This window comes from Esox lucius, chromosome 2, assembly GCF_011004845.1.
Source record: "Esox lucius isolate fEsoLuc1 chromosome 2, fEsoLuc1.pri, whole genome shotgun sequence".
NCBI lineage: Eukaryota > Metazoa > Chordata > Actinopteri > Esociformes > Esocidae > Esox > Esox lucius.
The window spans coordinates 39,323,000-39,337,404 of record NC_047570.1 but is presented as its reverse complement, the minus strand read 5'-3'; the positions used below and the strand labels follow the sequence as shown (position 1 = coordinate 39,337,404).

Below are 14,405 nucleotides of genomic sequence, written 5' to 3'. Positions count from 1 at the left end.
TACAAAATGACCTCCAACAGGCTACTTGTGTTATTTAAGTATTCCCTTAATTTTTTGGAGCATTGTATGCCTATCCCTGTAGACACTGTCCCTCCAGTTAGAGCAAAGAAAGACTGTTTTAATGCGATCAGATATTGTTGCCATTTTAACTTGGGTGAACCACTCCAACTAAACTTTTGCAGTACAAAATTATTAACTGAACTCAACCAGTGTTCGAGACTTGCCGCAGTCAAAGCAAATTATGCATTAGGATTTGTTCAGGACAGACAAAAACTTTGCTGGACACAACCATCAGTAGCTACGTCATTGTAAGCCTAAAATAAAACATTATGGTTATATTGTGACTATTTCTGGTAGATTTTCCAAGTACACATTTGTGCATGCTTTTTGGGGTAATATACAATAGAACACAACCCCCACAACCCTGCAGTGAAAGAGGAGGGGTTTCCACGATTCTCTTGTATTTTCAATTGACAAAAGTCATTAATCATCAACTATATTGATAGTTATTGTATCGATGTTATTCACAAATGAAAGGAAAACCAACATTGTTGTGCCATGAAATGAAATAGCCTTGGCAAGTTCATCTTCAGTCTCACAAGCAATTGCTCAGTTCTTATGACTATTCCAAGTAGTAACATAGTAATTACTAGTAAGCGTATTACTGGATAATAAGCTGTTAAAACAGCCAGTGGCAAAAGCTATACAGTTCATAGATGCTGTGTGTGATGGAAGTAAACTTTTTACTGACATTTATGGTGGAAGTAAACTGACTAACGTTTAAGAAACGTTAGTCATTTTAATATGCTTAATGGTGTCTAGCGAAATATTCAAACTTGCTGTGACAAAATGATCTAATGTCGAGACACTACACTGACACTCAGCATATGTATAGCTTTGTGGCATAGTGGTTAAAGCCAAAGCCTCTCACATGGGAGATTCAATGAGGACAAAAACATTCATCCAGAGGTGGTTCTAGTGATTTGGGGCCCCTAATTTATGCATTTCTTTACCTTCTAAGCCATACCGACAATCATTTTAGCATACCTTTTTTATGGTTGACTGGGAATGCCGCTTCCTAAGACACCTGCATTGCTGCCCCTTTCTGGAGAGAGTAAATCAACAAGAAGAAAAATTATTACTTACTGTAGTCGTTGCTTACCAACAGCAACGACTACAGTAAGTCATGTTAACTGGTTCTGTTTTTCTCTCTCTCGTTCCCTCTTCAATGTCTTGTCTCTGGTGGCGTCCGTTCGTGATGATGGTCCATAGTGCTTTCATCATGTCCTGTCAATGTCAAATCGTCTTCAGGAATAGTGGCAGCCGCTAAGCTATTCAAATTAATAATACTAGCCGCAGCCGCTAAACTAATACTACTATTGCAAACATTGTTGGGAGAAGGGAAAAAAAGTGTCACCTTTGGGGAGGGTGCCAATAAAAGTTTAGTTTTCCTCCTTCTTCTGTATTTCTTGCAGCACCGCTAACATATAATAATTTCCCATGTTTCCTATCTGTCTGTCTTACTGTAGGGCTAACGGATTAAGCTACCTAACAATATGGCACAAACCATTTGAGTAAGATAGAGGGGTTCGGGTTTGTTTCACACATGAATGAAGTAATGAAGACAGGATATAAATTTGTTTACATGTTTGGGAGAAACAGAAATATGAAAAATAACAATGTACTATTCAATATTTTTGTAAATTCTATTTAGAGTTTTCACCGGGGCCCCAGACATTCTGGGGCCCTAGGTGTCTGCCTACTTTGCCTAATGGTAGCGCCGCCTCTGCATTCATCCTTTCTAATCGCGGGTCGGCAGAACTTGGCTTGCCTGGTTCCTTTTCTTATTTCACTCTTGGTGGGGTCTTAAGATATCAGTAGTCTTGGCCAAGTCCTTCCTATCAGCACCTGAGGCTGGAGTGCTTTAATGGTGTCCCAGCTGCCACCCGGACCAGTCTTTTTTATACACACACACACACACACACACATACACACACATACACACACACACACACACACACACACACACACACATATATATATTTAAATACATAACTTCTATTTGGCATGTCATCAAATTGTAGTCAAGTCAAAAATTACATTTGCCATGAGATCAGGAAATCAACCGCACTCCTCCCTAAAGCTTGTTGCAGTTTTTAAAAACATGAGATTATCACGAAATACATAGCGGCAGGTAAAACTTGGAAACCTGTTGTACCTAGCATTCAAACTACAGAACGCACTGACACGCTGCTTTCACTGTCAATGATTGAGGCGTTTTGCGGTCAGGAGTTGTTCTATAAGCATTTTTCTTTTAAATCAGTTCTTGTTTTGTTCCTCAAACTAAGAGCAGAACCTGTCAAACTGCCTTCCTCTTCACCCTCCAAAACATCCAGGGAAGCTGCTTTAACAAACGGGCATCCTCCACCCTGGCAGGTAGCGGAGAAAAGGAAGATCCCCAAGATACCGTACAAAATCATCCAGCGGATTGGGTATTCTTCGATACGTTAAGGAAAACCGATGTTAGTGTAAAAGGCCTTTAGATCTCCCTCTCCTTTAAGCCCTTCCATGTGGTTGAGTAAGATAAGGGTTCTCCGGGTGAGTCTATTATGATCTATAATTACAAGAGTAAACTAACATCAGATCAACGATGTGAGCAACATACTCTGAACTAACATGATTCAAGCTAAACGACATGTGGATTTACAGGTCATTTCTGAATCCAGGGCTGAAGTATAGACCTGGCACATGGACACAAAACACAAACATCTATAACAGTAATAAACATAAACAATGCCTGTGGATTGGACTGAGTGACAGCAAATGTTCATAGCTGCCTCTTTAACATACAAGTCAAACCTCCACCCACCACACATAGCAGACCCCCTTTTCCACAGCCAATTGGGCTTCAGTGCCTCACTCAAGCACATCGACAGATTTTTTTGGGTAAACTTTGACTTGAGATTAGAACCAGGGGAGGCAGAGTAGCCTGCTCGTCGACTTCAAATGAGTACCAGGGGAGGCAGAGTAGCCTGCTTGTCGCGAACCAGTGCCAGTAAACAAAGGGTTGCCGGTTTTAATCCCCAAGCCAGCCATTCTGTCCCTGGAGACCGTAACTGTAGCAACCCTAATTGGTCTCAGGTCTAGGCTGACAATAAGAATCTGTTCTTAGCATACTCACCTGGTTTGGTAATGACGAACAAATTAACAAACAAATAAAAATAAAGGTTTGCTGAGTTCAAATCATTGGTAATTGTGGAAATATACTAAGCTGATGAAATGATTAATTATACCATTGTATAGGAAAGTGAGAAATCACTAGCTACCTACTGTGTTGATAGTAAAGTACTGAGTCCATGTATTTAGTTGGCAAATGCAAGATGTGCTAATACAGTTAGTCTCTTTCCGTCTCCATTTGCAAATAAAAATGAACTGTTATGGTGTTAAAGACTAAATTGATCTATAGTCTTACCTGACTTAAAGGGTTCTGACTTAAAATTTCTATCACACTTGCCCAATGAATGTGAATCCAACCAATTATTGATTAGAACCAGTCAGTGAAAAAATGTGGTCATGTCCTCTCAGTGTTCCTCCAACAGACCCAGTAACTGTCTGTTCCTGTCACATGATCCATGTCACATGATCCTCATCTGTGTACATGTGGTGACTTGGTGTCCCTGCAATGACAGTGAAACCTGACAAATAGGTCCCCACAAGGTCTTTTGGCAGGTCCCCACCAGGGAAAATATGATTTTCAGGCTAAGTTTCAGTTTAAGCTCAAACTTTAGGCTTAGGTTATGGTTAGGGGAACATACATAATCATTTCTCTGGTCCCCACAAGGATGTGTGTAAGGTATTTGACAAAGCTGATCCCCCCCCAATATGTGAATCCTCTCGGCTTAGACATCTAGTCACAACAAAACCAAATTTACACTGTTAGAAGACACACAGCACTGCTGAGCATATTAACCAACTGAACACTGCAGTGTCACGGACAGATCATATAACCTGAAAGAAGAGAATAATCTTTATGAGGATCTACTCTATTGCTGTCTGCTCATGAATATTTTATCACCTCAGGAGGGGGTTTCATCTTAGTGTTCGTTTACCCCCCTCTTCTCCCCCTCCCTCCTCCCCATCTCCTTTCCTCCTACCCCCCCTTCGTATGTCTGAAGGCCCTACCTACCTAGAGGGTTTGATTGAGTCTGGGCTAGCTATGAGAAATGGATCTCTCCTAGAAAAGCAAGTGTGTGGCATAGTTACAGCCCAGAGCTTCAAATCTCGAGGAGGCAACATTATCTCTTGCAGCGCGGCTGAACTAGGCTTGCCTGGTTTCTTGTTAATCGAGCTGTATGTGTTTGGATGTCTACAGCAGTCTGTGTGTACCACACTAAATACAGCAAACAAAAGGTTATATTTCAGGACCCTTTTGGATTTTAGTTCTGGCCCTGATATCAAACAATTGTGTTTGGAGTGTTGCATGTGTGGCTTGGTGTCCCACCCTCTCACCCATAGACCGGCGTGGCAGGGCACAGACCGGACCGGCGTGGCAGGGCACAGACCGGACCGGCGTGGCAGGGCACAGACCGGACCGGCGTGGCAGGGCACAGACCGGACCGGCGTGGCAGGGCACAGACCGGACCGGCGTGGCAGGGCACAGACCGGACCGGCGTGGCAGGGCACAGACCGGACCGGCGTGGCAGGGCACAGACCGGACCGGCGTGGCAGGGCACAGACCGGACCGGTGTGGCAGGGCATACAGTGGGGAGAACAAGTATTTGATAACCTGCAAAATCAGCAGTGTTTCCCACTTACAAAGCATGTAGAAGTCTGTAATTGTTATCATAGGTACTCTTCAACAGTGAGAGACTGAATCTAAAACAAAAATCCAGAAAATCACATTGTATGATTTTTAAGTCATTTGTATTTTATTGCATGACAAGTATTTGATACATCATAAAAGCAGAACTTAATATTTGGTAGAGAAACCTTTGTTTGCAATTAAAGAGATCATACGTTTCCTGTAGTTCTTGACCAGGTTTGCACACACTGCAGCAGGGATTTTGGCCCACTCCTCCATATAGACCTTATCCAGATCCTTCAGGTTTCGGGGCTGTCGCTGGGCAATACGGACCTTCTCCCATTCATCCTCTGGATCATCCAGATGGTCATTGGCAAACTTCAGATGGGCCTGGACATGCGCTGGCTTGAGCAGGGGGACCTTGCGTGCGCTACAGGATTTTAATCCATGACGGCGTAGTGTGTTACTAATGGTTTTCTATGAGACTGTGGTCCCAGCTCTCTTCAGGTCATTCACCAGGTCCTGCCGTGTAGTTCTGGGCTGATCCCTCACCTTCCTCACGATCATTGATGCCCCACGAGGTGAGATCTTGCATGGAGCCCCAGACCGAGGGAGATTGATCGTCATTCTGAATTTCTTCCATTTTCTAATAATTGCGCCAACAGTTGTTGCCTTCTCACCAAGCTGCTTGCCTATTGTCCTGTAGCCCATCCCAGCCTTGTGCAGGTCTACAATTTTATCCCTGATTTCCTTACACAGCTCTCTGGTCTTGGCCATTGTGGAGAGGTTAGAGTCTGTTTGATTGAGTGTGTGGACATGTGTCTTTTATACAGGTAACGAGTTCAAACAGGTGCAGTTAATACAGGTAATGAGTGGAGAACAGGTGGGCTTCTTAAAAAAAAAAAAAAAAAGTCTGTGAGAGCCGGAATTCTTACTGGTTGGTAGGTGATCAAATACTTATGTCATGCAATAAAATGCAAATTTAAAAAAGTATCATTTCAAAAATCATACAATGTGATTTTCTGGATTTGTGTTTTAGATTCCTTCTCTCACAGTTGAAGTGTACCTATGATAAAAATGACAGCCCTCTACCGGCAGGACATAGACCGGACCGGCGTGGCAGGGCACAGACCGGACCGGCGTGGCAGGGCACAGACCGGACCGGCGTGGCAGGGCACAGACCGGACCGGCGTGGCAGGGCACAGACCGGACCGGCGTGGCAGGGCACAGACCGGACCGGCGTGGCAGGGCACAGACCGGACCGGCGTGGCAGGGCACAGACCGGACCGGCGTGGCAGGGCACAGACCGGACCGGCGTGGCAGGGCACAGACCGGACCGGCGTGGCAGGGCACAGACCGGACCGGCGTGGCAGGGCATAGACCGGACCGGCGTGGCAGGGCATAGACCGGACCGGCGTGGTATCTGGTATGGTAAATTCTGGCTCCATGTGCCAGGAAGGGACAGTGTTGGAATTGAAGGTTAGTCTCTTATCTATGAACAGGACGTCCTGTGAACTCCAGCCCTGACAAGCTGCTGCTGCTTTGAGCTAACCAGGATGACTCCTGAACGTCAGCCTACTCACTTCATAGGCCACTACTTCTGACCTGGCCCAATAAGCTATATAGGGACTAGGGTGCTGTTTGTGGCTGATCCATTGTTCAAACAGTAGAACTATTTATAGAACGACTGAAAGATGGAGGAAAACTGCCACACAAACACACACACACCAACATCCCTGTGATGTCAAGGATCAGAGATCAGAAGGCTTTACATTCAGCCAACCGAAAGAAAGAGACAGAATGCTCCACACACACACACACACACACACACACACACACACACACACACACACACACACACACACACACACACACACACACACACACACACACACACACACACACACACACACACACACACAGTTAGATATCAGTAGTCTTTGCCAAGTCCTTCCTGTCAGCGCCTGAGGCTGGAGTGCATTAATGGCGTCCCAGCTGCCACCCGGACCAGAGTCTACCCACCTCCAAACCCACTCTCCCTATCAGGGGGTTGGGTCGGACCTAGTACACTGTTAGGTTTAGGATGCAGATGCCACTCGGGTCACTGGGTTCCAACCTGACTGAGGACTGTGAAAGCCTGCAGTACTAAAGCCTTGGCATGTGTTGTCAGGTGGCACCATAGAGACGGATAAAGTCTGAGTGGGCACTATGGCAGGTCACCATTGGTCCAATCTCTATTGTGAGGTATTTTCTTTGAGCATCATTTATTGGCAGGTCCTTCCTGATGACCCGGTTGGAGTCGTGATCCCCATCACTCCAACAGCCGGAACCCACGAAGAAGTCCCATGAAGAATTTCCCTACAGGTGACCTCAGACAGGCAGAAGACCTCTGGGCTGTCCAAGCTGCAACACACTTCGCGCAAGAACACAGCACTCTGAGCCAGCTTGACTGCAGCATTCATTCACCACTGTCTCTCCGTGAAACAGACAAATGAAGGAAGAGGTGTGGTTTGCTTCATCAGGGCAGCTGCAACATGCCCTGAACCACAGCGATGTTGGCAATGCAATGCCAGGATCAACGCCAGAGCGCATTGCCAAACGAATGCCAAATCACAGTAACATCAACAAAACAGATTGAATAGAGTTCTGATGGGCATAAACACTGCATGTTTCTCATCTCTCAGACCCCAACATCATTAACAAGCTGGTGTTGAATAACTAATATACATGTAGTCATATTCAAGATCTTACTCTCCCACTATTCTGTAAATAAGGCACTTAGCATAGGCCTGTTCCTGTAGGCCAAGGTGGCTGACACTACAGAAACAGGTGATAGACTCCTTCCCTATGGGCCACTGCCTTACAAGTCATTCCATCTCAAAAAGCACAAGGAAGAGGATCGACAATTAGATTCAGTTTTGTTCTGAAATAATGAGATTAAGCTAATTGACTGCTACCAAGTTGGCCAATTAATATACAATTCCATTACTTGGCATCAGCAGGTAGAATTCTAGAAAAACTAGGTGAAAAACCTTTTAATTCTTTACCCAAAACATGTCTTTAGTTACCAAAGCAAAAGCAGTGAACACTAAATATTCCAGTTTGCCTTGTAAGACATTACGATTATTATTCAAAGGACTCAATGTAAAATTTTAACAAAATCTTATAAGAATGATGAAGATGGGAGAAATACAGATAAAATGGTCACCCACAGCTAGCCCACCCTGACTGCTAGTGAACAGCATCAACTCTCTATTACCAGTGGCTCGGGACCTGTGGTTTTCAGTTATGCTTCTTCATCCTTTGTAATATATTCCCACCCTGTGTATCCATTGGCAATTTCTCCCTTTTCAGATATATCTGTCAATGAAGTTTCTGGTCCATCATATAAACTGATGTTACCAGATTCAAACTAGTAGATACAGGTGTTTTGGCAAAACCATTCCTATCCAGTAAGAGGATAATTAGAGCAGGACGATAACCGGAAAATTATGGACAACAGCGACCATTTATCACAGAGGTTCTGCTGATATTGTTCCCTACAATAAGTAGCCTATACTAGACAAGTGACTTTGAAAATAAAATAGGTTTGCTAACATGGATGATTCTGACAATATTTGTAAATGGGGAGAAACAAACCTGTTACCCGTAATAAATGTATCCCGTGGTTATCACATTAGCGCAGGCAATTTACGTCTCAGAAGACTTCAGCTTGATGCATTTTCTACTGGTACATTTAATATGTAGCCTATTCCCTTCAAATGGTCCGGAACAGTTCGACAATTCCCAGTGAACAAACCATTTGATTATAACAGTTGTAATGGTATGGAATTATATTCAAGTAAAAATGCCCCAAAAACACACAATGGCCCTCATTCATGAAACCTTATCAGAAAATATCTCAGATTCTAACATTGAGAGACTTATGATCATCGCTAAGTACGATTCACGAAACTGTCGCACCTGGTCAAAATTAGTGCAGATGTCATCGCAGATTGATAAATCAGATAAAGCTGTGCACGTGAGAACGCGTTGCACCAGTCCTTATTTACATATGACACGCCCATAATTTATGCAGGTGTGGCGATCAGCACCTACGAATGGACAGCTTTCAAGATAAATTATAGCCTGAAAAAGCGAATTAACCATTCATCCATCTCCATGACAAACTCAGCACAGTTATGGAAAATTTTCACATCTCAGCCCAGAGCCGAAGTCCTTTAAAAGAGTAAGCTCTGCCATCATTAGGGTAACTGCGTGACCCAGAACCACTGGTTTATTCATCCTCTTACTAGTCAATTTAAGACCTGTTAGCCAATCATGATGCCAGCTACCAAAATTATAACGACCATTTATGATCTCCAAGTATGTCGATGCAGCTTGAGTGACTCAGGAAAAACAAGGCAAAGCAAGTTCATTTTTCTAGTGCATCACATACACAAAGTCATTTAAAACAGTACAAACGCATGAACAACCAGAGAGAAAACACAAAGTGAAATAAATGAATACAATAATAGCCTACATAGTGATACAATATTTGATATTGTGGTACGTTTGTATGTGATGTTCCTCGTCATCTTATTTTATATTAACTATTATTATAATAGCGGTTGTTGTTACTGAGGCTGTTACATATGTTTTGCGTGATAATGCTTGATTCACAATAAGAATTCTCTTATATTTTGACGTTGGTTCACACGGTCTCGGACCAGACGTAAGGATACGACAAAGATAATATTGATGAATAGCAGCTCTGTTTGTGAATTACATTTTATAAACAAATTTGATCGTACGCACATTTCATTAATGTTTTTTGCAACATTGTTGCAATACAGGATGCACATTGTCTTACTATACTGTAGAAAGAGCATTTGCCTAAATCAGATGTGGGTTATTGCATTATTGAATACTGAGTGAATCTTGTAAACTAATATGGCCAATTTGGGTACAATTAATTCATTAAAATCAATAGAATATCAGCAATATCTTGCATTAATTTTAAAATTGTCACTTGGTCACAAGATCAGTCATTTGAAAGTTGCCCTCCTTAAAAACCGATAATTACAGGTTTAGAGGACATTAAAAGAGTCAGAACTAATTCTAGCCTATTAAGAGCAGAACTGAAGTTAGATTTAGACAAAGCAAAAACTGTTTTACAGGATCTGGGCAAATAAAACCGGGCAATCATTAGACCAGAGTGACCATATTCCAGATTCAGAAATTCTCTCAAAACAATAAGGGTTGGATGTCATTGCTTGCTGAAATGACATGGAATGACCCTCAGTGACAGGAACAAGAGGCCTCCTTTCCTACAGGCCACTCAGGCTGGAACAAGGCCTCTGTCCCTTCCAACCAACTATATTAGAGCGTGCCCTCCAGCCCACCATATTAGAGCGTGCCCTCCAGCCCACCATATTAGAGCGTGCCCTCCAGCCCACCATATTAGAGCGTGCCCTCCAGCCCACCATATTAGAGCGTGCCCTCCAGCCCACCATATTAGAGCGTGCCCTCCAGCCCACCATATTAGAGCGTGCCCTCCAGCCCACCATATTAGAGCGTGCCCTCCAGCCCACCATATTAGAGCGTGCCCTCCAACCAACCATATTAGAGCGTACCCTCCAACCAACCATATTAGAGCGTACCCTCCAACCAACCATATTAGGGCGTACCCTCCAACCAACCATATTAGGGCGTACCCTCCAACCAACCATATTAGGGCGTACCCTCCAACCAACCATATTAGGGCATACCCTCCAACCAACCATATTAGAGCGTACACTCCAACCAACCATATTAGAGCGTACCCTCCAAACAACCATATTACACCATAGTGGAATATCAAAGAAGATTATTAGAAAAAAAAACTGAATGTCAACAGTACCTATAAAAGGTTGAATAATAAGAACAGAGTTGCGTCCCATGGTTTAATCTGGATTCCATAAATATCCCAGATAAATACATCTGTGCTAAAGTCCTTATCCTCCAACAATGGAGAAGTCCCAAGTAGAACCCTACTCCATACACACTGCACTTCTCTAGACCAAAGGCGAGAGTGAACTATAAAGGGAATAGGCTGCCATTTGGGATAGGTACAATGCTCTGCAGAATATAATCAATTGATACTAATATCATGTCCAGTTTAATAACTACATCCGGATGGTATTAGGCTGCCTGATTAACAACTTCCAATTAAGCAAATACAGATTCTATGTATTTACAATTTGCTGGTCTGTCTGGTGCAGAGAATTGCTCTTTAACTGACTAAAGTGTTAATGTGTTTCTGTGACTGGGGTTCAGGAGCTAGTCGTTTTAAATGGAACAGAGGAAAACGGCTGCCAGAATTTCCCTACAACATTTGTGATCTAGTAGTCATCTGGGAGCTACAGTACAAATAATCCAGCCAACCAACATGCATAATACACTGAAATATATAATGTAATGGATCTTAATCACTAACAACGAATTGCACGAATTGCACAACAAAGCAGGCATGTTGTTATAGATTCAAGTGAATGCACGATTGTGTTGTGTCACATAGTAGGTCTATGTACAAATCGTGCAACCTGAATTACATAAAATCCACACGGACAGCTTTTACCGTTGGAGATCCACGGCCAAAGGTGTCTATCAGTAAACTTTAAGTATGTTAACATACAATAATTCCTGACTATACACATAGTATAGCCGTAATCATTAGCAGTGACAACAACGGCACCCAATAACGACACTGAATTTTTAAATGGCTGTCATAAACAAGCACCAGGAGTGACTAATTCAATTCTCTGATTATCGTTTCTGAGGGGATACAGTAGAAGGCTTGTTTCCTCTTACAGTAGCCTACATTCCGCTTGGTCAATCAAAGCTGAGCTTGCCGGCGCGCCAGGGTTCCTTCTGTCAAAGCTACACTTTTCGTAAATGTGAAATTGTCTAACAAAGTACAATTCACACTGGCCACACAAATACCAAGCAATAAGCATTGAAATAGAATAGCCAGTAGACTCCATTTAAACAACTCGCAGCACAGTAGATTATGACAGTGTCTATCTGGGTATTACCCACAGCCCCGTGAAAAAACAACACCGTAACGCAGTAGACTTCACGATGTTTTCCCCGGTGTACAGCACGTAGTGCTGTGTTGTAGCCTGTGTGATAATTACTACAAACTTTAACCCAGCGTGACATGGTCCCTAACGCCATATGCAGGATTTCCCCTCCCAAAGTCAGAATGCAGACACGATACAGTGCCATGACCAGAAAGGAAACAGAGACAAAAACTTACTTTTCTTGTATGACATTCTCCTTGATGGCACCTAAGGTTAGCGACGGGTGATTATTGCCTTGTTGGAGCCGGCAGGTGGCCAGGTGCCGTTGGTGTTGTTCCTTCAAACAGGCGTTCTCAGAACATAGATCCGTTACCTGCTGTTTCAACTCCTCTATACGAACATTTTGCTTCTCCAGCAACTCCTGCTGGGTCTCTATGATCTTATTGAGTTCCGTCAGATACTCCGTCGCCTTGCTGGGGTTCTCCGCGGCTTGGTTCGACAGCTCCATATCCTCGTGGCGCTGCTGCCCGTCCATCTGCAGTTTGACAAAAATCCCGCTATATACACGCTGCTTTCTCAAGCCTTGATTACCACGGTACGGCGCAGTCAAATTCCGGTTGGATGTACTCTTTTCTCTGCCATTGTTTGTGTTAGCTGGTGTCTGGGTGAGTGAAGAAGTTGAGAGATGGACTGGTGTACCGTGCGATTGCGGTCCACAGGCTCAATGCCACGATAACTACCCACCGACTACGGATACAAACGCAGAAACTCTGAGGACCGAAAACCATTAACCCTTCACCGGACTACGCGTTCTTTCCTCACATTTAGCCCCATATAGCATAATTTTCCCTTTATTTAGCTGTAATATCATAACTATACAGCTAATCATTTTATTGTTCAGAAGGCAACAGCCGTGTGTTGTGGTTTCAGTTCAGATCTTCATTAGCATGGGGTGCCCAAATGTCAACCTGCATGCATTCTTGGAAACTGGATTTTCCAATTAAGCAATTAATTAAAAGTTGACATGATTTTCCCTTGCATCGCTGTATGCTTTCTAAATTAATACGTAAGGGGTTATACATCAGAATGTGTCAATGGTTTGATAAACAAAGTAATTACAATATTTTATAATCTAATAGGATTTGTAAAGGACTATAGATTAGGCCAGTGAGAAAGGTGTTTCTGTTAAGCCAATCAGCTGTAGGTTATTATTATTCAGCAAATCAACTGTAGGGTATTATTTTTCAGCCAATCAACTAAAATACATTATTTAGCAGCCAATCACCTACACAGTATTATAATTCAGCCAATCAGCTGTAGCTCATTAATATGTAGGCAATCATCACCCTTCAAGCGCAGTGACAAAAATAGGAAACTACACATCAGATAAAGGAATAACAAATTATATTAATTAACTCAGAAAAAAGACAAACTGCCACCTTAAACCAAAACAAAAAGCATTAGCATGGAGAAAGATCTTGGAGAAGAATGAGAAACCAGGGCCTTTATCTAGTGGCCCAATCAAAACTGTCAGCACTCCCAGATCCATAAACTGACACCGCAAAAAGAAAACAATAAAGAGGGATAAGAAGACAGAGTAGGGGAGGGTCATCACAGCATTCAGCTGTGGGTAATTAATATGCAGCCAAGTGGCTATCTTTCCTTTTTTATTCAGCCAGTCAGCTGTAGGTTATCTTTCAGCACCATGGTAGATTGCTTAGGGTTATGATGTAGCGAAAGAGGATGTTTAAATATGTCCGTGATGGGAGGATCATCATCTGCCGTCCTACTGTAGGGTAACATGGGGCAGGACAGCCCCCCTAAGATCACTGTCTATTTACTAAAACAAGTTTTGTGATTTTTTTTGTATGTTGAAGTTGGCTATGTTTAGGGTAATGTATTATAAAGTAAAATAAATGGCTATAGTTGACAGATTAATTTGTATTTTATAAAATGTATTTTTGGAAAGGGGCATTTTTTCCAGATACTGTGGTAAGTTCACCCCTATGGGGTTTGTTGCCCTTGGGGAGTCTTCTCCCAATAGAAGATAATGCCTAGGGCTTTTTAAGAAATGGCCCTGTTTTTTTACACCACTTACATTTTCCTTACACACCATTTCATACAATTAAACTAAACTTGTTTTTGTTTAAATAAGGCAATGTTTTAAATCCCAGCAGTCCTTAAAATGAGATACACAGTTTTTAATAGCTGGCTGAGAAGGTGTAATTGATGTAATTGATTAAGACTAGTGGCAGCCAGAGGATGTGTTGAAAAACAAGAATGGTGACATGGGGGGGGGCGTTTTACCCCAGGTTACCCTACTACACTATAAACTGGGTGGTTAAACTCTGAAACCTCCTTGTTTCACAATGATGTAGAGATGCTGTCCAGGAACTTTAGATTTTAGCTGTAAAATTGGCGTCATCAAGCCAAAATGTGTCCCCACAAATGTTGTGTACTACATCGTACAGTGTTAGCTAATCCCTGTATTATGTGCCTGCAGATTATGCATGTAGATTATGCACATATAAACAACTTATTCACACACATCCAGCCCAAGA

At 42.8% G+C, this 14,405-nt stretch overlaps 1 protein-coding gene across 2 annotated transcripts in view; it reads right to left on the bottom strand.

The window, feature by feature from the left end:
* Nucleotides 1-12,804, bottom strand: part of iqsec1b (IQ motif and Sec7 domain ArfGEF 1b) — a 136,462-nt gene extending 123,658 nt beyond the window's left edge. The window contains exon 1 of one of the 2 annotated variants that reach the window (XM_029113622.2): nucleotides 12,081-12,804. In XM_029113622.2, coding sequence (XP_028969455.2) covers nucleotides 12,081-12,379 — 299 coding nt within the window. In that variant the 5' untranslated portion in view covers nucleotides 12,380-12,804. The remainder of the gene's footprint in view (nucleotides 1-12,080) is intronic. The other variant, XM_013136012.4, reaches the window with a different exon arrangement.
* Between the last annotated feature and the right edge of the window lie 1,601 nt (nucleotides 12,805-14,405).